Source organism: Polyergus mexicanus, unplaced genomic scaffold (genome assembly GCF_030449975.1).
Source record: "Polyergus mexicanus isolate NDT 795.1 unplaced genomic scaffold, iyPolMexi1.0 SCAF_5, whole genome shotgun sequence".
Classification (NCBI taxonomy): domain Eukaryota; kingdom Metazoa; phylum Arthropoda; class Insecta; order Hymenoptera; family Formicidae; genus Polyergus; species Polyergus mexicanus.
In genome coordinates, this window is record NW_027223325.1 from 11,130,881 (window position 1) to 11,154,322 (window position 23,442).

A 23,442-nucleotide genomic window follows, 5' to 3' on the forward strand; every position below is an offset into this window, starting at 1 on the left:
ACGCTAGAGATGCTTCGACGCATTGCACTAACCAATTAGAATAAAGAAATCTTTACTTTCTTTGCCCTGATTGGTTAATTAAATGCTTCCAAGCATTTCTAGCGTCTTTTCGAACATACCCGTTTATAATTCAAAACTATAAACCACAACCTACCACCTGCTACAACCTGTCACCTGTCATATACCAATCATATACAATATACACAGTCATATATTATATTTTTTCAGTTAAACGCAGTCTTCGAAAAAAAAGAAAAAAAGGGTTTGTGATAAGATATGTACATTAATTTGAATAATCTTAAAAATATCTAATTTAATATACATATATAGAAAAAACAATTACAAACCGTGCATAATGCCAATTACCGAGACGAATTCCGGATCATTATTACAGTTTCGTTGCATCTGTTTTTATCTGATACTCAGTTCTATCATAGACATACGATTTTGACAGCAATACCATAGGAATTGGTAAATTTAAATAATATCGCGAAATCAATTAAACGGCTATCCAATTATGAATACGGAATACGATGAGGATTTGTCGGAGAATCGATTCCTGCAGGAGCTCAGGAATGAATATAAAACTACATTCCAACGGGTTATCCAGGAAGGCTGGATCATCTGTGTTCCACGGACTGGAAGCTTCTCGATTCGCGAATTGCGGGAGGACGAAGTTAATGCTCATATCCTGATCCCCAAGCAGGACTTCTCTGCTGCTCGATTCGACAGTCTGAACGGCAGGGAACTCCTGCTTGTGGACAGAGCCTTGACTGTCAAGTACAATGATGGTGAACAAAATTCCTCCACGCGCTTGCTTTTCGAAGAAATCTTTTACAGCGAGGATTCTCATAAATATTGTGTATGGTGAGTATGCATTTAAATTACAAAGTTAAACATTAATCTAACACAATATTGTGCTCCACAGGTGTATAGAAAAACCCTTGGATGCTAATATGTGTGTCTCAGGCAATTATGTGAATGTAATTACAAGTCTTCAGGAAGCTGTAAATTTTTTGCAAGTGGAACTATTTGATAAACAGCTCCACGATAACTTTGAAACCAAAATCAAAGATTTTTTATATGTCAACAAAAATTTAGAGCATAAACCAATGCAAGTGCAGAGAGATCTAGTACACGAATTGTATACGGATTGTCTCAAAATGCTACTGGAAAATGCAGCAATGAAAGAAAAGGTCTCAGGTAGTAAACAGTATTATTGGAACATTAGAGTATCGCTAGAAACATATATTCTGTATGCTTTAAGAGAGGTACTGCTAAGATCATTATCCACTTGTACCGCTATAGAAGATGCGTATTTGAACAAAATTATCAGGAATCTAGATGGGATCTTATTGAGTGATCTTCGAATACGGTCGGACTTGGAATCTCGCGTCCATGGAGGAAAGATGGAACTATCACGATTAGATTGCTATGTAACTGTGTTGGGTAAAATCGAATGTCTCAGAAGAACTGTGAATTACGTTTCGCGTGGAACGTCCACCGTTTCGTCCGATGATCTTTTGCCGATACTTATGTTTCTCGTCGTTAATGTCGGTCTATCGAACTGGATGGCGCAATTATTCTTCATGAGGCAATTCCGTCTTTCCACAAATTCTGCTTACGAAGCGGATGAAATCTGTTTTCTGGTAACATCGTTGGAGGCTGCGATCGAGCACATCAAGTCCGGAGTAATCTGCAAAGACGACAAGTACGCAATTAATTCGGATAAATACAGTCAATTGATAGACAAATCGGATTGCTCGTCTATCAATTATTTGTTTGCATGTGTTAAGAGCGGCAATCTATCCGAAGTGGAGAGAATACTGACCTATGAGAGATCCAACCAAGACGATGAAGTTTCGCTTTGCCATCCTTTATGCACCTGTGCATCTTGTGAGCGAAATTGGACGAATCATCGAGAACTAACTGCGTGTCCTAGGGACGACAGAGGTCTAACTTCGTTACATATCGCGGTACTGTACGATCAAATAATGATCGTGGACTTTCTTCTCGACCGTGGTACAGATATAAATGTTGCTGATTCGGATGGTCTAACGCCTCTCCATTACGCCTGCATTAAGGGCCACCAAAATATTCTGCTGCTGATGCTACATGTCAATGCGGATCTCACAGTGACGGACTCGCAAGGAAATACACCGCTACATTTGGCCGTGGACCGCGGTCACGAGAGCTGCATAAAAGCGTTGTTATACCTGTCAGAACACATGAAGGTATCGATTAACGCAAATGCCACCAACGACAACGGCGACACGCCGTTGCATCTCGCGGCCAAGTGGGGCTACTGTGCGATCGTTGGCATCCTCTTAGAATACGGCGCAAACAGCAGATTAACCAATAGGAAAGGTCAAACACCACTGACCACTACATACAGTGAGAGTATTGCCGAATTACTCAGGCGCTATGCAACATCTGCGAACGACATTCGCAACAATACTGCTTTGTCCCAGAAAAAACATGTAACCCTCGCGCAATCTCATCAGTCAATACCGTTTCAAGAACGTTGGGCTACGTTAGACAACTTGGAGAGCTTATCAACGTCGCATTCCAAGAGCTCTGCTAACGCACAACATCGTATGATAGACAAATTGCTTGCCGCCATAACCGACGGTGATATATGCTTAGCGTGCTACTACCTGGGATTGGAGGTTTATCGGAGCGAGCGACTGCCGGGCTCTCGCGCGAGTCTGTACCATCATCCATTGTGTGACTGCGAGCGTTGTTCGGCGCACGGCGAGCGCAAATTTCAGCGCGAACGAAGGCAACGGGTCCTCGCGATCAACGCTTGCAACAATTTGGGCGAGACGGCGTTGCATATGGCGAGTGCAACCGGTCGCGTTGAAATGGTTCAGCTACTCCTGGACGCCGGCGCGAATGTGAACGTTATAACTAAGTCGGAGAGTCGCACTCCGTTACACCTAGCGTGTCTCAACGATCGCATCGACGCGACGAAGCTATTGCTCCACTGCGGGACCTGCGATCTAGACGCTAAGGATCATAACGGCGACACGTCGTTGCATCTGGCGACCATAGCCGGCAATGTGAAACTTGTGAGTCTGTTAGTGAGATATGGTGCAAATACCAATGTTCGCAATGTCCAAAACAAGTCGCCGCTACGGCAGGCGGAAGAGCTGCAGTTATCCGTTGTCTTCTCCACAAATCATGCCAGTATACTGAAGATTCTGAAACAAAATACTCAGCCAGCTGGCGATTAGTATAAATCGTCCTGCTTTTTTATATGTCTGTGTTTTATTTACCTCATAAATAATTTAATTAACATAGCACAAACTGTCATACTATATAATGTGATTCAATACTAAGCAACATATTAATATAAGATGATATATAATAAATATATACTATAATAAATATTATACTACTATAATAGTAATATTGTAATAGAATGCAAGTGTGTATTATATTATATAATATAATAAAACTGTATATGTGTACCAAATGTAGTGTAACAGCGAAAGCGATTGCGTCCAATACTCGGTATATGCATAATAAAATGCCTGTGTGTTTTATTGTATAATAATGAAAATGATTGTGTATGTGTGTGTGCAAAAAGTAGTTAACAGCGAAAGCGATCAATCCATTTTTTCTCACGAATGAATATAAGTCATATTATTTTTAGTATTTGTGAATAATTCCAATTCAGTTTTTAATGCATATTACATAACGAAAATATCTTTATTTCATATATATTGCATTAGATACACAGAATGTCTTTATTTTACATATACATCTATTGATATCCAATAGGAATTAATGTACTTTTTAAGACTTTCTAGCGCTATTTTTATTTCTAAATAATTTTATTTTAGTATTCGATGAAATGCCGATGATATAACGCAAAATGAAAAAGAGATATGTATAACGTTATATATTTATAAAAGAATTGTAATACTAATCTATAATATATATTTTATAAAATTTAAAAATCTAATGAACTGTATTAATAACACAAAATGCATGTCTTATTCTGATCGAACATACCCAATCTATTCCTATCTATCTACACATCTTGTGCATATATATTCCTGTCTTAATTATATATTTTCTTAATACATTTTTGCCGATTTTTCGTTCTTAGAATCAAAAGTATTAGAAGAATATAATCAGAAAGACTAGGACACATACAAGATAAAATTTCAAAAACCGCAAAAATTTGAAATTAAAATCTGTAAAAGTATCAGAATTTTTTTTCTTTTTCAAAAGAAGAGAAAAATGCATTACAAATAAAAACTTTAAAAATTGAAATATTAAGGACTCCAGCTTTATTCTCTCTCTCTCTCTCTCTCTCTCTCTCTCTCTCTCTCTCTCTCTCTCTCTCTCAGTAGTGAATACTGTCGGCTATCGGCTTCTTAAAATTCTTTACATGTTAATTCCCTAAAAAATAATCGCATTGTATGTGAAATCAATGTGTTATTGACAGAAAAAGTATGTTTGTTTCATAAATTATTATTATTATTATTATTTATCGATCGCTGACACACGTCATAAAAAAAATTTCTATTGATGCCAATATATAATTTATGTAACCTAACCTTTAAACACTTTCAACCCTGTCAAATAAGAATCGGAATGTAATTCAATTTTTTGTTACAAGAATTACAAATATTTGTCAACAAAAATTTCGCAACAAATTGATAAAGAAATACTTCGATTGTTATAATACTAGTAAACTCTGGCAAAGCGATAGGTAGGATTATTTATATTAACTTTCGATGCGATTGGTTATGTGTCTTTGTTATTCCGGCAATATCGGTATTTGGTTATTATTACGAGTATTGCATCACTAAGGACTATCTTATAGTCATTCTGCTCCATTAACTGACATTCCTAATTTTTCGAAAAGTATTCTTCGAATATTTTTCGAATTTTTAATTGATATCTTCAATTGATTCTTTCTTTACTTTAAAAAAATTAATGAATATATTGGTATTCAATCAAGATTTATTACAAAATATATATTAAAAAGTGGAATGTCCGTCAGTGAAATAGTGTTTGATTGCAATAAAAAGCTTTACATATAATTTAAATCTACTTGGAATTATTCAAGAGAGATTGGTAAGTATTTTTATATTTAATGTCATTTATAAAATGTATAATAATTTTTACATTATTCTTTTAGCATGTAAGATGTATAATCTTAAACTGTATAGCTTTCTGACATATCATGACATGACTATATATTATTTCCAGATACAATTCTTATTCCAAAAATGTTGAGGCTATTAAATTTATCAAGAAAATTCTCTTTAAGAAGTACGGCTTTGCAACAACACCTTGTTTATCGTGTCCTTCATTCATCGACAAATGTCAAATCAAATACTCTACATTCGAAAAAAAAACTGGTGGAGGATAAACTGGATAAATTTAAAAAAGGCGAAATTCTTTACGGCTTTATTGTAGATGAAGTATCAAAGATAGATGAGCTATTTCTCACTGCAGTGAGATTAACGCACCTGAGCACAGGTGCGCAATATCTGCATTTGGACAGGGACGATACCAACAATGTATTCTCCATTGGATTTCGTACGACTCCCATGGATTCCACTGGTTTACCTCACATACTAGAACATACTACCCTGTGCGGTAGCGAGCGATATCCCTGTAGAGATCCGTTTTTCAAAATGCTGAGGAGATCTCTGGCCACATTCATGAATGCCATGACAGGACCAGACTATACCATATATCCATTCTCGACGCAAAATCTGAAGGACTATCGCAACCTACAATCGGTCTATTTGGATTCTGTCTTCAAGCCAAATCTGCGAGAATTAGATTTCCGACAAGAGGGCTGGAGATTGGAGCATACGGATGTCAACGACAAAAATTCTCCCATCATATTCAAAGGCGTGGTCTTTAACGAAATGAAGGGTGTTTTCAATGACAATCAAGCCATTCTAGCGGAACGTCTGCTGAATTCTATTCTACCGAGTCATACGTACTCTGTAATTTCCGGCGGCGATCCTCTCGTCATACCTAATCTGCAATATGTCGATCTCCTCAATTTTCATATGAAGTATTATCATCCCTCCAATTCGCGCTTCTATTCATACGGAAATCTCCCGTTGGAAGATCATTTGAAGTTTATCAACGACCGATATCTCTTTCTATCTGACCGGATAGATGCTTCCATGTCGGAAGTGCCACCGGAGAAGCGGTGGAACGAAGCTAGAAAGGAGCACATTGCATGCAGACCTGATCCACTACTCGCAGATCCTAGCAGACACGGCTCTATCGCCATATCACATTTGTGTAACGATATAACCGATATACAGACGACCTTCGAGATGTATGTGTTGTCGCAACTGTTGCTAAGAGGCCCGAATTCGGCATTTTACAAATCTCTAGTTGAATCGGACATAAGCACTGGTTTCGGTCCGGTCACGGGTTTCGATTCGCAGTGTAAAGATACAATGTTCGTCGTAAGTCTGCAGGGTGTAAAGCCCGAAAATTTCGAGAAGGTCGAGAGTATTTTCGACAACACCGTAGAAAAAGTTATCGACGAGGGATTCGAGAAGGAACACATTGAAGCTGTTTTGCATGGTATCGAACTTCAAATCAAGCATCAAACGTCAAATTTCGGGCTAAATCTGCTCTTTAATCTAACATCCTTGTGGAATCACGACGGTGACTTGATACAATCATTGAGAATTAATGATGCGGTAAAAAAACTCACATCGCGGATGAGGGAAGATCCAAAGTATCTGCAAAGTTTAATCAAAACTTATCTCAGAGACAATAATCACAGATTGATGTTGACTATGTCGCCCGACGAGAATTACGAGCAGAATAAAGTGCTCGCTGAGCAAGCATTGCTGAAAAAGAAGGTGGAGGAGCTTTCCGCGGAAGAGAAGGAACTAATATACGTTAACGGAAAAATCTTGCTTGCTGAGCAACAGAAGAAAGAGAATGTTGAAGTCTTACCAACACTGAAGATGGAAGATTTGAGGGCCGATGTGGAGAGATACAATACGTCCAATCTGGAGATATCCGGAGTGCCTCTTCAGTTGTCCGTACAACCGACAAATGGTATCTCCTATTATCGAGGAATACTCAACACGCAGGCGCTGCCGACTGAATTGAAGCAACTGATACCGCTTTTCAATTACATTATTGCTAAGATGGGCACACAGAATTACGATTACAGAAGCTTCGATCAGATGATGCAGTTGAAGACCGGCGGTCTGAATTTTGCGAATCACATTGCTGAGAATAAGGAAAGCGAATTGAAGTACGAAGAAGGGATTCTTGTAGAATCGTATTGCTTGGATCGCAATTTGAGGTACATGTGGGAATTATGGACGGAATTGTTCAACAATGTTAAACTGACCGATCCTCAACGATTTGAGACGCTCGTAAAGATGAATGCAGCTGACTTAATCAACGGCATCTCGCACGCCGGTCATATGTATGCGATGAGTAGCGCCGCTAGTCTAGTCTCTCCGATAGCTCGGGCCAAAGAAAATCTTTCTGGATTACAATATGTGGCGAGAATGAAGAGAATAGCTCAGATACGCGATCTATCTTCTCTGATACCCAACATGCAAGAGATAGCCGAACGGGTCTTGAACAAGCAACACTTGCGGTCATCCATTAATTTGTCTGAGGAACACAAGGACAATGCTCTTGACCGTATTCGTGCATTTTATGAATCGCTAAAGGGTTCTCCGGAGAATTCGTACGTCATCACCAGTGATCAGAGCAATGAAACGAGTGAAAGCGGTAATCATCATGTGCTGCCATACACGGTGAATTATTGCTCCAAGGCCGTTCTGACAGTTCCTTATATGAATCCGGACTATGCCCCGTTACGTGTGCTTTCCAAGTTAGTCACCTCGGTATACCTGCATCCGGAGATTCGAGAAAAGGGTGGAGCTTACGGCGGAGGTGTAAGATTGACGTCGGAGGGGATCTTCTCCTTTTATTCTTACAGAGATCCGAATTCCACTCGTACCTTTGATTTGTTTGACAAGACATACGATTTTTTAACCGAGTACTCGTTACCTCAAAGCGACATAGACGAGGCAAAATTGGGAGTTTTCCAGCAAATCGACGGTCCTATTCCTCCCAGCAACCGTGGCATGACTAAATTTACCCACGGCATAACAGACGATGATCTTCAAAGGCAGAGGGAACAGCTGAAAGCTGTAACTAAGGATCAGCTTTTGTACGTGGCTGAAAAATATCTGAAACCAGGTCAAAACGGTATCAAAATCGGTCGTTCACTTATTGGACCTACGAATGCCGATATTTCGAATAGGCGCGCGGAAAATTGGATGGTATTAAATCAGGAAGAAGCAGACCACGCACGAGTCACTGAATAAACATCAAGACATTATTTTTGTTATTTGGTATACATTTGACGTTAAGTATTAGAACTTGAAAAGAGATAGGACATAACATTAATAGTACATAACATTTGTTAAATAATTATTGTAATTTATGGTATATTTTGTACATTAAAAACGTATCTTATAGTAAAGAAAATGAAAAAAAATTGATCTGTTTTACTCGTTTAATTCTTAATTTTCAAAATCCTTGTATTCATCAGAATCATATATTTATTACAAAGCATAATTTTCTTTTTTATTTTCATCAGACGCGTAGATATGGATACCAACGCTGAAAAGAAATATTTTTTCGAAGCGCTATCTTTATTTTATGAAACGCAATGGCTTAATAATATAGCAGTAACCGAGATCTTGACTAAAGAATCTTTAGATGCAATCCCCAAAAAATGGATTGAACATTTACAAATTTTGGAAAATGATGAATTTAATGATATCATAGCAAGAAAGGCAATAAAGGTTAGTCGAAAAATCAAGAATATTATATAATAAATTCTTAAAAATTTTTTAATGAATTATTTTAACATATTTTCGTTGTTCCAGCCTGAATGGCCCGATTCATTAAAAAAGTACGTTGAGAAATGTCAAAATATTAATAGACTACCATCCATACAGATATCACCTTCTAAATTAGAATTGCCACAGAAATTTAAAATTGGTCTCAGTCGAAAGAAGCAACATGAAATAATACATTTTGCTCATTTAGTGCATACGCAATGCAAGTTGCACAATATACAAACAATCATCGATTTGGGTGCAGGTTTGGTAAGAAAATAACAATATAAAAGATTTAAATTTTAGACTCTTGCATGCTGCAAACAAAAATTTTTCAGGGATACATATGCCAAATTTTACATTATTTGTACGGCTACCAAGTCCTGGGTTTGGAAAAAGATATAGAAAACGTGAACAGAGCATGTATTAGACAAGAAAAGTTGCATCTCGATTCTTTGACTAAAGTTAAATACATCCATTGCAACGTGACGCGTGATTCCGCTGATACGATAGAATCCATCTTGCAGCAAGAATTTCCTGGCTTTACGAATGTGTGTCTAATCGGTTTGCATGCCTGTGGAGACTTAAGTGCGAACGCATCAAGAATTTTCTGCAAAATAAAGTCTATTAAGCTATTTATTCTAATCTCTTGCTGTTATCACAAACTTTCTATTTCCAAGAATGTACACACTCCGTTACAGAAGAAACAATATTTTCACAATTTTCCCACATCGAATTGTCTACGAGAAACGATCGCGGCGCACAATTTTGACATAGGCCAATTCTTAAGAATACCCTTTCTGCGATTAGCGTCTCAAGAATCGGCGGATAAATGGTATGACATGTCCAAAGAAAAGCACGACGAACATTCCTTTCACGTTCTTGCTCGAGCCGTGCTCGAATTATACTCGCAACAAAGTAGGTGTCCGTGATATATGTATACATCATGTAGATCAATTGCTCATGAAAAATGTATTCTAGATAATCTTGTTCTTAAGAAAAAAGTTCAGAAAGGTACGAGGAAGTCCCAATGTTCGAGTTTTCAAACTTACGTTAAGGACTCATTATTAAGATATGATCTGGTACCGGATACGAACGTAAAGTTGACAGGTAACACTGATAATACAATAATATTTGCAAGATTAATAATTTTTAACTCTAATTTTTTAATTTGATATATAATATTTATACAATACTTTTACATATGTATAAAGGTAATGTGATCGTACACGATGAATTAGAGAAAGGCATAACACAAGTATGGGAGGAACAAAATCAAAAATTAGAAATCGTTAAAATCTATTCTGGTCTGCAAATAATGCTACAACTCCCGGCAGAGTCATTGATTCTACAGGATCGATTATCCTGGTTACACGAACAAAGCCTAGAAGCTGTAATTGTGCCTGTGATGAATAAATCTATATCTCCTCGTTCATACGCAATAGTGTCTCATAAAAACTGAAAATTATTTATATTATGCTGTGATAAATAATATAAATAAAAATTAAAATATATTTATAGAGAGATGATTAAAATAATATAGTTCGTAACTAAATAATCCAATTAAAAATATTTTTTTTTAAATATATCTCATATTGAATATATATCTCTTTCCCTTTTATTACATCCTACATTAAAATCATAGATTATATATAATTAAATTATATTTAAATTATTTTATGTAAAAATTAGAAAGTTATAAGAAGATACACTTCAGTCATATAATATTTTTAACATACATACTCATATTCTTATCTGTAAGGGTGAATTTGCGATGCTGCTTTGATGTTTGTTTTAATCGCACTCGGCGCCTTATTCATTTGTCCCACTGTAAAGTATTTAAAATTAAAAGATAATTAAAATTATAAACGGCATAATTGCACGGGAGAAAATGGATCTTCAGAGAAACACTTACTTTGTGGATTACCCATTGGTCCTTGTCCTGGTGTCTGTTGCTGATTACCAGGTCTACCCACCATCATGCTATTATTTACTGAATTTACGCCGGACTGAACCATTTGTATAGAATCAGACTGTGTAAATGAAGTGTGAATAATATATTAGTTCTGATATATATATATATATATATATATAGTAATACAATACTGTAAAAAGATAATTTTTTTCTTTCAAAAATCAGAATATTTGTTTTCTTAGAAAGTAAGATTATAATGTACCTTTAAACCTTTACCCATTCCCACAGCAACCAGAAGAGCATGAGTGTCCGCAGCACTGCTAGTCTGCGCTTGTGTCGCTCTGGCTCCAGCTTCGCTTTCCCATTCTTCGCGTGCCTTATTTGCTATATCCCACACGTGACTAATCACCTTTGTATATTGCGCCAGTTGTTTCTGAAACCCAACGAAGCATATGGAAAGCTTGATAAGTGATAGAATTCCTGTGTTCCACTCGCTAAATGGACCGTACAGAAATTTTTGATTGCATAGCGAATGAAATTTTAACCATTAAACATCTATAGCTATTTATATAGCTACAAATAGGCTTTCCACATAACATCGATCTCAGCCCAAAGCGAATGGAACAAAGCTGAAGCTATTTGATTAATAGCTTACATTGTAGTCCTAGTTGTTGTTTAGTTAGCACATTAACAGAAAAATAGAACACATTTTCAGTTAGCTTCAATGTATTGATCTTAGCAGATACTGTATATACATACTTAATTGTGTCAGCAGATATAATCTTACAAAATTTTAGCATCATCACTTAGTAATGTTAAAAAATTTTAGTATTATGTATATATAATACTTTAATATTCAAATATATTTACTAAAATAATTTTTTGTCTTAAGAAAAAGAATACAAGGATATGTCAAACGAAAATAAAAAAATAAATTACATAAAGAATTATATTTTACATGTGATGTGTCGATGTTAACATTTGCAGCTTTAGCTTCCAACTGCATCATTTTCTGTTCAGCTTGAGGTTCCAGCTTTGTCCTCAAATAATCCGGAACCAAATCATGTGCAAATGTAGGGATTCTACCTTCGGTTAATCGAAGCAACTCTTCATCTTTCTCGGGGCACAATCGTAGCGGTAGAACTGTTAGGTTTCTGAGATTGGGTGCTTTATCATGCGCAAGAATCTTTGAAAGACTAGTCAGCTGTACAAATGTGATATAAAAATATTAATTTAAGAGAGAGAGACAAAGCAATATAATTGTATATATATTTAATTTTATAATTTCTTTTCGATTAATAAAATAAAATATTTACATGTCCTGAAATAAGCGCGAAATTGTCGAGAAAATTTGGCCAATTCAAAGTCTCATATTCATGCTCTATTTTAAATATCATTGCGGCAATCGCGGTTTTTAAGTCGTTTACTCGCATTATGATGGCTTCCAAAGCCGAATCCAATTGTTTCTCCTCCCTTTGCATTGTGTATTTAGAGATTTACGTTTAGGTTAGTTTACGCTAACACGGTTGTGTTAGCAGCAATTATCAGCAATACCGATTATGTACAGGATATTCAATACATCTAGGACCTACGTTGAAAATATTATTTTTTAGGTAATTTTTTAATTAAAAAGTTCATAATTATCTCACACAGATTATACCTATAAATAATCATATAATCGAATTTTAAAATGCTAGAACACATATTGACATTGATATATATATATATATATATTCTATATTATTTATACAAAATTATAAAAAAAATTAAATATGAACGACAATTTCTTCGAACAGAGATCCAATTCTTACAGCTTGAAATACATGAAATTTTAGGAACAGAATTAGAAATCGCGAATATGTATCTATTACTTACTGTGAGAAATTTCGTAGTAACATATGTGAACTACATAATTTTCAACGTTTTATGAACGTAGAGGAATATTGAATACGGATTTCGTCTAAATTGCTAGAATAGGATAATGCAGAGTAATCAGAGATGGGTTGATCAAAACGCCTCCCTTCTCCCTTCCACTTTTGACAGCTATCGCGATGACATCTCGTGGCTGTACATCAGCTGTTCGCCAGCTGATCGTTTCCAACACGTGATTACTAGCAAGAATTGTTATGCTCACGATTACTTGCAAGAATTGTTAATTACTTTACTGCGAGAACCCTCACACGGGATACGCGTACATGCATAATATCATGAAATCCTTTCGCGAGGTCCTCTCGAACGCGAGCAACATTTTAATCTTAACCGGCAGCGGTATCTCCGCGGAATCCGGGGTGCCAACTTTCAGAGGTGCCGGCGGATTTTGGCGTAAATATCAGGCGACAAGTCTCGCTACACCGGAGGCCTTCGCGGCGAACCCTTCATTAGTCTGGGAATTTTACGAATATCGCAGGCAATTAGTGAGCAAAGTCAAGCCGAATAAGGTAATTCGATGCTTGACAAGTTCAAATATTTTAAAACAATTTTTAACTTTCTTAATGTATTGTACAATTTTCTATATCACACATTTATATTTCTTCATATATTAGGCAGTTTTAAAACATAAACTCCTGTAAAATATTTGAAGTTAATAGTAAAATACAATTTAGTCTTACTTTTTTTTTAGGCGCACGAAGCTGTTGCTGAATTTCAAAAACGCAAAATAGCAGAGGGTAAAAATGTGTCAATCGTCACGCAGAATATAGATGGATTACATCAAAAAGCTGGAGCACAGAATGTAGTGGAGTTACATGGTTCGCTTTATAGAACACGCTGTACCAAATGTCATACATTGCTATTAATGAGAATATTCCCATCTGCCCAGCATTGGCAGGAAAAGGGTACGCTATTGAGAATTCTGTAAGCATAATTGCAGATAGTGGAATGTGAGATAGTATCTATATGTAACTATAGTGTATTCTTTTTCATCGATCTAATGATAATGAATCTAACAGATCTCCTGATCCAAGCATTATGTCCTCTGATATTCCAAGGGAAGAATTACCGCATTGTGAAATCAAAGATTGTGGAGATTTGTTGCGACCTGATATCATATGGTTTGGTGAACAGTTAGATGAAAATGTACTGCAAAAGGCTTGTATGTATCAAATTTTTTTTAATAAGTATAAATCATATCTTGCTTATATGTAAAACTAGGAAAAAAAATTTTTTAAACTTAATTAAAAAAATAAACTGTTACAGTTGACATTGTTGAAAGTTGCGACGCTTGTTTGGTCATCGGAACTTCAGCAATTGTATATCCAGCTGCAATGTTTGCACCGCAAGTAGCACGACGTAACATACCGGTAGCAGAGTTCAATATAGAAGAAACGCCAGCCACGGGACAAATGCAGTAAGTATATTTTATCGACTCGTCTGTTTTTAAATTGAATTGATTATTACGCAAGATACTCTTTCGCTAAAATTACACGACTAAATTTTCATCTGAACTAAGATAAAGATAAAATCTATAGATATATAAAATATAAAATATCGTGTAACAATAGAAAATGTGCCGCTTTTTATACATGCATATTGACTTTGCAAGTATTTTGTGAAAACTATGACGTTATGTCATAATTTCTTCGTGCTTCCGCTTACGTCCTTTAGTATGACTCGTGTTTGACTATAACAAAAAAAATATATAATATGTAGTACTATATTTGAAGTTTGAAAGTTAATTAAATAATTTACGAAAGGATTTTTAAAGACGAATTTTTTCGTAGATACCACTTTCAAGGCCCCTGTACTACTACTGTGACAGAAGCGTTGACGCCTTAAAAGAGTTGAAATAATATACACAAAACATAACATAATAATATAATAATTAATCTGTCTTTCATAGCATAAAAAATTGATTACCTTACAATAGCACACTTCTGTATTCAATCCGAGATGATTCAAGTAGTCCAACCATAATTTTTGTTTGGTTGACAATGAATCGCCTGGACCCTTTACCTCTACAATTTTGTACTGAAAAAATAAGATTCAATTGCATTTTAATTTACATTTGCATAAGACTTTTAAAATATAAGACCTTTTCTCAAATATAATGTATATATATATATATATATATTTAAAATTATGTATATAGAAAAATAAACTTACTTGTTTTGTACATGCATTCCATACAATTAAATCTGGAAAGCCAGCTCTCCAGAGTCGGAAATCATGAATGAGTCGTTCACAAATACCAACAATACCTTCTACTCCTAAACAAAATGCTACCTCCTGAAAACAAACATGCATATAGATAAATTATCTTTCATCATAAAGATTATTAATTACCTGAAAGTTATTACTGTCGTCAAAAAGAGTGCCCTGACAGAGAGAGGTATATTCGCGGTATAAATCGAATTCGTGTTTCACATGTCTGCTCAATGTTTCCGAATCGAATTTTCGAATGATTTGAATTTTCATATCTATTCGCTCTTTCCTGTTCTCGTAAAATTCCGATGAATATAAATCTAATGGTGCATCTTGATATGATGATACGCAAGTGCCGGGAATGTTCATATTGTAAATCTCGTCCCAAAACAATGTGCCAAATAGAGTGATCGGGAAGGCACCTTCGCAATGTACACCTTTGGGATATCCCTTGTACTTGTAATCATATAGTGCAAAACTTTCAACAGAACCGTACATTTGTTGATCTACATTATTGCTGATACACCAAGTGCTCTTTCTTTGCAAAGTATTCCTGGGAACATATACATATACCTTTCTTAAATTCTCTTAAAGTCACTAAAAATTTTATTAAAATAAGGTTTGTTTCATATAAATTACCCGCATAACATTCCTTCTATCATAATAGAAGATGTCTGGGATATTGGTCGCGCTTTGTTGAGCATGTTGTCCAATATATGTCTAACGGTAGCTTTTGTACATTTATTGATGCCAGTTTTTCTTTTAACAAGCATTTCTGCTCTATCCAACAAGTCTAATCTATCGACTTCTGTCAGGCTCTCGTACGATGTTGCATCCGATAGTAGCGCAATACTAGCATCAAGATTCTTCATATGATACATCTCTATTTTGATCAATTCATTGAACCATGATCCTTTTCTACTCTTCATATGACAATCCTGATCTATTAACGTTCGCAAGAATTCCACTGCCCGTGGCATCGTTTCTTTAGTCTTTTTAAATGCGTCAACACTTTTAGATAAAACCTTGAGCCACAAATAACCTGGCATAAAGCGTCTGATGTGACGAGGCAGTATGGAGTCTTCAAGACTGCAAAAGAACAATGTAACATAAAACATAAATTTACATCAATATGATTTTATTTATCAATTAATTGAGCATGCTATGTAAGTTATATTTTCATTACCTTTGTGTTTCTACTTCCAAGAAGAGCGGCAAACGTTGCGCGGCCAAAGATCCAACATTCCGTACAACATCCCATTGTTTCTTCTCAATTGCATTCAACATATCAGATAATGTATTTTTAGCTTCAATGTAACTGTAAAATAAGATTCAAATTAGGAAAAAATAAGATTTTCTGCCAAAGCAAAATCAAAAATATATAATAAAGTATATAAAACAAATAATACATTACTTACTCTAACAAGTGCCCTTTGCTAGCAAAGATAGGAAATTCACTTATTGTTAATTTTGGAAACTTTATCTGATTTGTTTCGACTCTTAGTATCATTAAGAATACATCCACCAAAGTCTCAGTGGGATCTCGATTTGGCATCAGCAGTGTAATTATTCTATCAACCATTTGTTTCACTCTTGTATTCAATAATACGCAATATCCTAAGCGCTTGTTGACAGACGCGCGTAGTTTAGTGGCGGGACTCGGCATTCCAGGGAACAATGATCTTGTCTCATTGCAAAACTTTAAGATTGATTGTACATAATCTTCTTTTCTTTTACTACAATTCACTTTCGATTCTTGACAGATCTTGCGAATTTCATCGACTTGTAATAATTTCAACAAAGCAGATATATCTTCTTCTTCTGTACTACTTTTGAAAATAGATCGTGATACAAGCTCATCGAAAATCGGGTTTAGATCATTGGATATCTCGTCGTATTTAATGTTATTTATCCTGTGCCATGTATGCTTTCTTTTTAACATGCGTATCAGTAATGCTTGCGCATGTCTTGACAGAGTAAGAAACGAAAATATAAAATCTAATTCCTCTTCGTCAAAGTATCCGCAATTAATTGGATTGGAAAATACAGTAACAATTATTAAAAAGAAATGTAGCGAATACATGTCTATAGGTATGATTACGTCGTTAATTTCGTATCTCGTTGAAGCTGAAGTGTCTATAGGATTGTACTTGTAGCTAAATTTTCCGCTCGAGTAAATCTTCTCCAAGTTAAAATCATTATTAGTAATGGCACCTTCTTTAGCTAAATTCAAATTGTTTATCGTTGCAGAAAGCAACTCCTCAGTTCTATCTTTGAACAATTTTCTTCGTGCTAGTTTTGCACACCTATGCGATTTGTCCAATGCATTTTTTATCGGAGATGATGTCTTTGGACTAAATTTCGAATCACTATTTGATACAGGAGTATGTTTTCGATTACTGATAGGAGAAGTATGCGTAATAGTCGGCGATATCATTAGTTTAACTGCCATGTTTTTAATTGGACTGTTTTTCACATCAGCTTTGGACAAACAATATACCTCATTACTTAATGAAACATTATTCTGCATTCCCCGTTTTCTATTTACTTTGCATGGGCTTTGTTCGGTGCTCTCATGTACAGAAAAAGTTTTCAATTTGTTCGATAATCGTCTTCCCTTGGTTAACAATAGAAAAATTTAATATTCATAATAGTGTTAACACGATTAAACTTGTTACATTCATTAAACAACTTACTTTTTTCTCAACTATTTGATTTCTGTGATTAGACGATTCCTTGATATTTTTTGCATTTGCAGTGTTCTTATTACTACTTGTAACTTTATAGAATTGGTCTATCGTAGTTTGTACCATGTTTAAATTGTTTCCACAATCATAAATTCATAGTACAGTTATGTCATGCTCATAAGTCATTAGATTAAGTATATAATTGCATAAAGTGGATTAAATTGTAAATGCAATTCTTGATACCTGGAGGAACAAACGGATCATGTACTCTACATTATGCTGTGCTCTCAATCTTTGTTTATTTTGTTCGTACATTAGCCTATCCTTAAGTAAAACTTAATTTAGACTATAGCGAATCGACGAAAAAAATTACAATATTTACATAGTTCATACAAATTACCGACAAATACAAATGTTCTTTTATTCTTTTATTCTAAACGACATAGAGTCAAAATATAAATCTCGTACCACACAATAGAACGGTAAGTATCAACGGCATAATACTTTATTTTTAATATTTTCCGTAATTTTAAAACTATACACGAATGATGAAGAATATTTACGAAATGAAGCAATAAAACAAAACCTTGTCAATAATATTATATTTGCGCGTTACCTCTAAAAATCCGGAAGTCGCATGTAAACGGATAGAGGAAAGAGAAATTAAAAATGAAAAATTACTTAAATCAACATCGTCGGAAATCACTGTATAAAATAAAACTCGACAAGAGCAATCTACGCGTTGTAGGTATTCTGATCTTTCTGATTTATACCTCAGATAAGGTTGGACAAGGTTAAGATCAACGTTCTGCGCAGAAGCGCGAACTATCATATGGCGGGAAATTTGTATAACTGCTATACAATAAACATATAACAACCTTTTAATAAGAAACATCTTTTTATGATCGCGCGAATTGGCCATTTCATTCAATTCAATGTTTTTATCGGCACAATAATTTATGCCGCGCCTGTGTGATGATACATAAGAATTATATCTTGTTCGTGAATAAAATATTATAACTAAATAATCTATACACAAGAGAGAGTTTCGAATAAAAATTATATTTCTTCTTACAATATAACTATTATATAAAAAAAAATATTCAATCATTTGTAAGAACAATATTTCCATTTGAATTAAAAACAAAATGTCAAAAATATTAATCGCAACAAAATTTTTCGCAATATTATTTCCGATGTAAATAGGCTGTTTCTTTAAAGATAAGAATGTTTAGAAGGTAAAAAGAATTTATTTTTTGCAAGCCCACTTTTATCGAATTTTATCGTTGGATATCCGAGTAATTTTTTTTTTTTTTTTTTTTTTTTTTTGGCGTTATATCAATATAATTGAAACATAATAACAAGATCTCTTTTCGTTTCAGAGAAATACAAGGAGCTTTCTGCGTGAAAAACGGAGAATGCTTGTCCGATAAATTTAAAATAAATGTATTATTGCACTAATGCACGCGAGAAGCATACATAAAATGCATAAAATGGATATAACAAATGAATTTTAGAATTAATTTCAAGATTTGACATGTTCGGAGATACTATATACAGTGACTTCGCGACCTAAAACGCGCCGCACTCTTTCTCTCTCTCTCATTTTATATTTTTATATTTGTATTTATATATGTATTTATATATGTATGTCGTTTGCATGTACAAGCTCACGAGCTGTGTTACGTGTATACGTACATATGTATACGAATATGTACAATAAGTCGTTCAGAGTTTAGAGTTTGCCGATTTTTCCTCCCTCTTCTCATCTTCGGAATTACATAGTAATTAGAATATATTTAATAGCCAAAATGCAACCCGTAAATTGACTTACTTATATACACTCAATTAGTTACATCGTCTGCTATCAGTGTGTTGTTAATCGCAATAATCACGAATATTAATACTTAGGTCTCTATACATAAGTCGTAGGAAATGTTGACTCATCTACCTGGTAACACCTCTATTCACTACACTTCAGTAAAATACAAAGATCAACGAAATATCTCGCTTGGAATAAAAAAAAAAAAACCCGTTTCCTTAAAAGAGATTAGAGGAATCGTCGCATGTTCCATAATTAACTCTGTTGTAGCTCTCGACGCAAAGTAAAGAAAGATTAAGGAAACGTATATTATACGGCGTATAATAGTTCATTGAGGAATGTAAATCATTCGTCGGATGATAGTTGTTTCAATAAATAAGACGTGTATTTCAGTATTTTTGACAATTACAACTGACAATCCGTCGGATTTCCAGACAATCGGACGAGCCATAATGCACGTTTTTCAAGTAAAAGGTGTTATCAGGTGACAGAAGATTAAATAATCGTATCGTATCGAAGAACAAGTCGAAGGGTTGTGTCTCTCTAGAGAGAGCGAATATTCTATATATGCAATTATATAGAACTCTCTACGTCACCTTCCCTCCTCCGCGAGTTCTCCGACTCTGTTACACACACAAGTTATTCTTTCGAGAAAAATTCTTTATTACTCGCGTCCAAAGTTTCGTTCAAATCGGAGCTTTGGTTCGGAGAAACGTTTTATTTCGTCTCTTCTCTTTGTTTTTCCGATTACATCTTCCTGTCGCACAGCGACGCAGAAGCCCTAATGTATTCACAGAATAAAATACATGTATAAGTAGATACACATCGTGTGTCTCGACGCGTCAATCGATATTATCAGTAAATCTGTTTTAACACGCAGAAAAATGTCGTGGAGCTTTTTTTCTCGTCTAGATATCTATTAACCGTAAGCTCATTCCTCTTCTCGATAATCTCTTTGTTTTTTCTTCACGCAAATTAGTAGTTTCTTTCTTCTTTTCTCTCATCGTCTCGATCATTCTCAGAGAATATTTGCATTGATCTGTCTTACTTCTACTTCTCTTACTTCTACACGATACACTATTGTTTCTCGCGAATGCAACGAATTGGGTAAACACGAAATCTCACCGTCTGATACGACCGATCATTATTTTACTTTCTTAATCATATATTTATCGGAAACGAAATATCTCCAAGTATCCTTAATAGTCTCCACTCGCACGGGAGTTCGATACAAAAAAAAATTTTTCTGCGAGTTTCGTCGCAAAACAAACGGTCTTAACTGCAGTGGAATTTCGTGTTTGCCAAACCAGAAATGTAAAGCGAACTCAGTCTTTGGTTGGAGCGATCAAATCTTGATGATTCTCGACATTTTATTTAATTTTAAAATGGCTATTTTGGGTCATTATATTTTTAACATTAATAAATTTTATATAAAAATTCATATATACCACTATATATACTTCGTTTTTTAAAGCATCCCAACTAAAATAAACAAATTACTTTTTTCTTTACAAATACATATTCTCGAACTCCTTTTTCTCATTCACGTAAAATCGCTCGTTCTTCTCAAAATCATTTGGCGGAAGAGTTGTCGCTTCTTTCTTTTTAAGGCGTCGCTAAAAATGTCGATAGTAGCATATATACGCCGTATACACTGTGTGTGCTTGTATGTGTGTGCGCGTTTATGTTTATGTTGTACATATGTGTTTTTCATGACGAGCAAATAACATTTATAAAAGCCAAACGCTATACAAATACGAGCGAATAAAATGGAGAGACTGGAGGATACGGCTTCGCGCGCAACAGTGAATCTGAGAAAAACGAGAGAAATAATGAAATATCTAAAGAGTATGTACAAATATGTGTCAGAAAACGGATTTCACAAAAAAAATGTTAGATGATATACAGGCGAAAGTGTGTGAAGATTTTAACAAAATAATAAGTCCTATCCAGGATAAAATTTCTTTATTACTCCTCCCTTCTAAAATCGTCTTGAATTCATAAATTTTCGTACACGTTTCGCTGTGCGCCTACCACAACAACATTTTTTTTATTACAATTATTTAGTTAATTACCTAAAAATAAGAGATACAATAAGCGTAATTATTTTTATATGTACAATATATCCTTTTTTTTGTTTTATTTTATTACGATTTCGAGAAGTCTGCCTTCTTTTTTTTTATATAATTTGTAACACATTCGCATCATAATCTTATAACCCCCGTTCTCGCGTTACGGCTGGCGACATCGGTTTCATTGCTCGCTAATACGAAAGGTTTTTTGAGATAGACATTTACGAATAAATCAAGAATTCATTTTATACCGGCGATTATTCAATGATCAGTGCCTGCGTGTTTTAACTTTTAACAAATAACAATCAAAAGCTCTCTTTCTTTCTCTCTACGCAATCTCGAAACTCATATTTAACTCTTGCACACGGTTATTCTGGTTGCAGTAACAAGAAAAGTACAACTATCAATATGTTAAAGAAGAATATGAATTAAATGTGACTATAGAAAGTACAAAAGAGATCTGTTCTCCGTAAAGTATTTCGACAAAATAAAAACCACTCTCTCCGATCTCGATATATTCTAAAAAAATATCGTTATTTCGGAAAGATTGCCTTGTTCAGAACATGGCGTACATTCAGAAATTAAATGTACACTCGATATATTGTCAGTTTGATCGTAAAGATATTCCCTCGTTTCTTCTACATATTTTTTTACACATTTCCTTATAACTTTTGCATTCTGATGAAGTAATAAAAAGGGAGATGGTGGTATATAGAAAGATTAAGGGAGGAAGTGAGTGTCACGAGTATATTACATGTGGAAATTCAAGAGATACTATAACATATTAGTCATTGGTCTTTTTCCGAGATAATGAATGGAGGTTTGTCTTAGCAAAAGCGTTTTATATACTTTGTTTATCTGAAAGAATATGTGTATATCGATTAAATGTAAAACGACAAGATGTTTTGATCAAATTAATTATAAATATTTGCTTTTAGGTATATTCAAGATAATTTGTTCAGTTGTATCAACAAACTCTACCGTTTGGACTTTGCAGCCAATTACATATGCACGCCGGTGAAAGAACAAATGTCACTCGTATATAATTTAGCGTTACCTTTTCGGCAGAGAATAATCGTTGAAATATCTGTTCAAACAGAGATTTTATGATAGCACGCCTGAATTTTATCCGCATGCTCGAATTTTCCAAATATGTACGTAATGTGAGACAAGATTTACATCGTTTGAATTTCGATATTCACATTTAAGCTATAAGGAATCTATTCTATAAATAAGAACGAATATATCGAACAGTTTTCGAGCAGAGTTTACATTTATCTATGGTAAAATGTTATCGAGTCTATGAAAGAGCAGATAAAAATGTAATAGAATGAAGTGCAAAATATTATAGAGAATGTAATAGAGCTTTTCTTTCGTTCTTATTTCTTTTAAATTCACACACATCCGAGAAATAAAAAAAAAGTCACGGAATAAATTGAATTGTATAAGATATATGAAGTTGTATTAAAAAATTTATCTTTAAAGGCAATGAAATTTAATCGTTTATACATTTACTTTGCCAAAGACCTTTGCTTGAAGTACTTTAATATTTCAGTATCTCTAATATCGATAATGGTAGAGTTTCAGTCACTAGTGTGAAAGACATAAGTGTTTTTATACATCGCCCCAATGTAGCTTCTAACATAGTATTATATAATGATCTCTCTGCAAATCCTATGATACAAGCTTTTCCAAACGCAACATTATAAAATTACTCTATAATCGCATATCAGTCGCATATAATAAGTGACAGATATGCACGTATCAAAATGTACGTTTTGGCGATTACTGGAGAAAGAGAAAAAAAAGAAAGGCCTTTTACGATTATATGACTTAATGTTATCAAAGATTCATTGATAACAATAGCTTCGATATTTCACAGCCTGGAAGCCTTTAACATAGTATTATATATGTATTTGCATATATA

The 23,442-nt window shown here is 34.5% G+C and overlaps 6 protein-coding genes across 9 annotated transcripts; 4 read left to right on the forward strand and 2 right to left on the reverse strand.

Moving 5' to 3' along the window:
* Positions 1-180: 180 nt before the first annotated feature.
* Positions 181-3,661, forward strand: LOC138933448 (ankyrin repeat domain-containing protein 27-like). The gene is made up of 2 exons (XM_070296161.1): positions 181-867; positions 929-3,661. The coding sequence occupies exons 1-2, from the start codon at positions 518-520 to the stop codon at positions 3,234-3,236; spliced, it is 2,658 nt and encodes an 885-aa protein (XP_070152262.1). The 5' UTR covers positions 181-517; the 3' UTR covers positions 3,237-3,661.
* Positions 3,662-4,375: 714 nt separating this feature from the next.
* Positions 4,376-8,501, forward strand: LOC138933655 (presequence protease, mitochondrial). Of its 2 annotated transcripts, none has more exons than XM_070296570.1 (2): positions 4,376-4,464; positions 5,230-8,501. In XM_070296570.1, the coding sequence occupies exon 2, from the start codon at positions 5,250-5,252 to the stop codon at positions 8,358-8,360; it is 3,111 nt and encodes a 1,036-aa protein (XP_070152671.1). In that variant the 5' UTR covers positions 4,376-4,464; positions 5,230-5,249; the 3' UTR covers positions 8,361-8,501. The 2 variants fall into 2 exon arrangements, with proteins under 2 accessions (XP_070152671.1, XP_070152672.1); XM_070296571.1 differs by lacking the exon at positions 4,376-4,464 and adding an exon at positions 5,077-5,094.
* Positions 4,645-10,452, forward strand: LOC138933656 (methyltransferase-like protein 25B). Its single transcript, XM_070296572.1, has 6 exons — positions 4,645-4,726; positions 8,636-8,843; positions 8,928-9,149; positions 9,218-9,797; positions 9,861-9,989; positions 10,094-10,452. Exons 2-6 carry the CDS (start codon positions 8,646-8,648, stop codon positions 10,339-10,341), a joined length of 1,377 nt encoding a protein of 458 aa, XP_070152673.1. The 5' UTR covers positions 4,645-4,726; positions 8,636-8,645; the 3' UTR covers positions 10,342-10,452.
* Med8 (mediator complex subunit 8) lies at positions 8,985-14,347 on the reverse strand. 3 transcript variants are annotated; one of them, XR_011447006.1, is made up of 9 exons: positions 13,404-14,347; positions 12,670-13,177; positions 12,111-12,382; positions 11,753-11,998; positions 11,057-11,227; positions 10,795-10,912; positions 10,623-10,707; positions 9,571-10,337; positions 8,986-9,489 (listed from the first exon to the last, which is right to left on the reverse strand). XR_011447006.1 is itself a non-coding variant. In XM_070296573.1 (8 exons), exons 3-7 carry the CDS (start codon positions 12,273-12,275, stop codon positions 10,631-10,633), a joined length of 777 nt encoding a protein of 258 aa, XP_070152674.1. In that variant the 5' UTR covers positions 12,276-12,382; positions 12,670-13,177; positions 13,404-14,347; the 3' UTR covers positions 8,985-10,337; positions 10,623-10,630. The 3 variants fall into 3 exon arrangements, 2 of the variants coding, with proteins under 2 accessions (XP_070152674.1, XP_070152675.1); XM_070296573.1 differs by having other exon boundaries at positions 8,985-10,337; XM_070296574.1 differs by lacking the exons at positions 12,670-13,177; positions 13,404-14,347 and adding an exon at positions 12,455-12,471 and having other exon boundaries at positions 8,985-10,337.
* On the forward strand, positions 12,866-14,270 carry LOC138933659 (NAD-dependent protein deacylase). Its single transcript, XM_070296575.1, is given in 5 exon segments — positions 12,866-13,232; positions 13,415-13,574; positions 13,577-13,628; positions 13,743-13,885; positions 13,990-14,270. Coding segments are annotated over 5 exon segments (753 nt in total). The 5' UTR covers positions 12,866-12,989; the 3' UTR covers positions 14,145-14,270.
* A 14-nt stretch (positions 14,348-14,361) lies between the features above and the next one.
* On the reverse strand, positions 14,362-23,405 carry LOC138933611 (fanconi-associated nuclease 1). The gene is made up of 8 exons (XM_070296433.1): positions 18,238-23,405; positions 17,631-17,864; positions 16,353-17,551; positions 16,121-16,252; positions 15,574-16,023; positions 15,076-15,487; positions 14,896-15,018; positions 14,362-14,760 (listed from the first exon to the last, which is right to left on the reverse strand). The coding sequence occupies exons 2-8, from the start codon at positions 17,745-17,747 to the stop codon at positions 14,362-14,364; spliced, it is 2,832 nt and encodes a 943-aa protein (XP_070152534.1). The 5' UTR covers positions 17,748-17,864; positions 18,238-23,405.
* Positions 23,406-23,442: the final 37 nt, after the last annotated feature.

What these genes read in the sequence shown, in the direction of transcription:
- LOC138933448 (XM_070296161.1), top strand. Translation starts at nt 518, where the DNA reads ATGAATACGGAATACGATGAGGATTTGTCGGAGAATCGATTCCTGCAG. An exon ending in TCTCATAAATATTGTGTATG is followed by an intron (nt 868 to 928) that starts GTGAGTATGCAT and finishes TGTGCTCCACAG; the next exon opens with GTGTATAGAAAAACCCTTGG.
- LOC138933611 (XM_070296433.1), bottom strand. Translation starts at nt 17,747, where the DNA reads ATGGTACAAACTACGATAGACCAATTCTATAAAGTTACAAGTAGTAAT. An exon ending in ATCAAATAGTTGAGAAAAAA is followed by an intron (nt 17,552 to 17,630) that starts GTAAGTTGTTTA and finishes TTGTTAACCAAG; the next exon opens with GGAAGACGATTATCGAACAA. An exon ending in GGAATGCATGTACAAAACAA is followed by an intron (nt 14,761 to 14,895) that starts GTAAGTTTATTT and finishes TTATTTTTTCAG; the next exon opens with TACAAAATTGTAGAGGTAAA.
- Med8 (XM_070296573.1), bottom strand. Translation starts at nt 12,275, where the DNA reads ATGCAAAGGGAGGAGAAACAATTGGATTCGGCTTTGGAAGCCATCATA. An exon ending in TCGCGCTTATTTCAGGACAT is followed by an intron (nt 11,999 to 12,110) that starts GTAAATATTTTA and finishes ACATTTGTACAG; the next exon opens with CTGACTAGTCTTTCAAAGAT. An exon ending in ACCAATGGGTAATCCACAAA is followed by an intron (nt 10,708 to 10,794) that starts GTAAGTGTTTCT and finishes AATACTTTACAG; the next exon opens with TGGGACAAATGAATAAGGCG.
- LOC138933656 (XM_070296572.1), top strand. Translation starts at nt 8,646, where the DNA reads ATGGATACCAACGCTGAAAAGAAATATTTTTTCGAAGCGCTATCTTTA. An exon ending in CGAATTATACTCGCAACAAA is followed by an intron (nt 9,798 to 9,860) that starts GTAGGTGTCCGT and finishes AATGTATTCTAG; the next exon opens with ATAATCTTGTTCTTAAGAAA. An exon ending in TACGAACGTAAAGTTGACAG is followed by an intron (nt 9,990 to 10,093) that starts GTAACACTGATA and finishes ATATGTATAAAG; the next exon opens with GTAATGTGATCGTACACGAT.
- LOC138933655 (XM_070296570.1), top strand. Translation starts at nt 5,250, where the DNA reads ATGTTGAGGCTATTAAATTTATCAAGAAAATTCTCTTTAAGAAGTACG.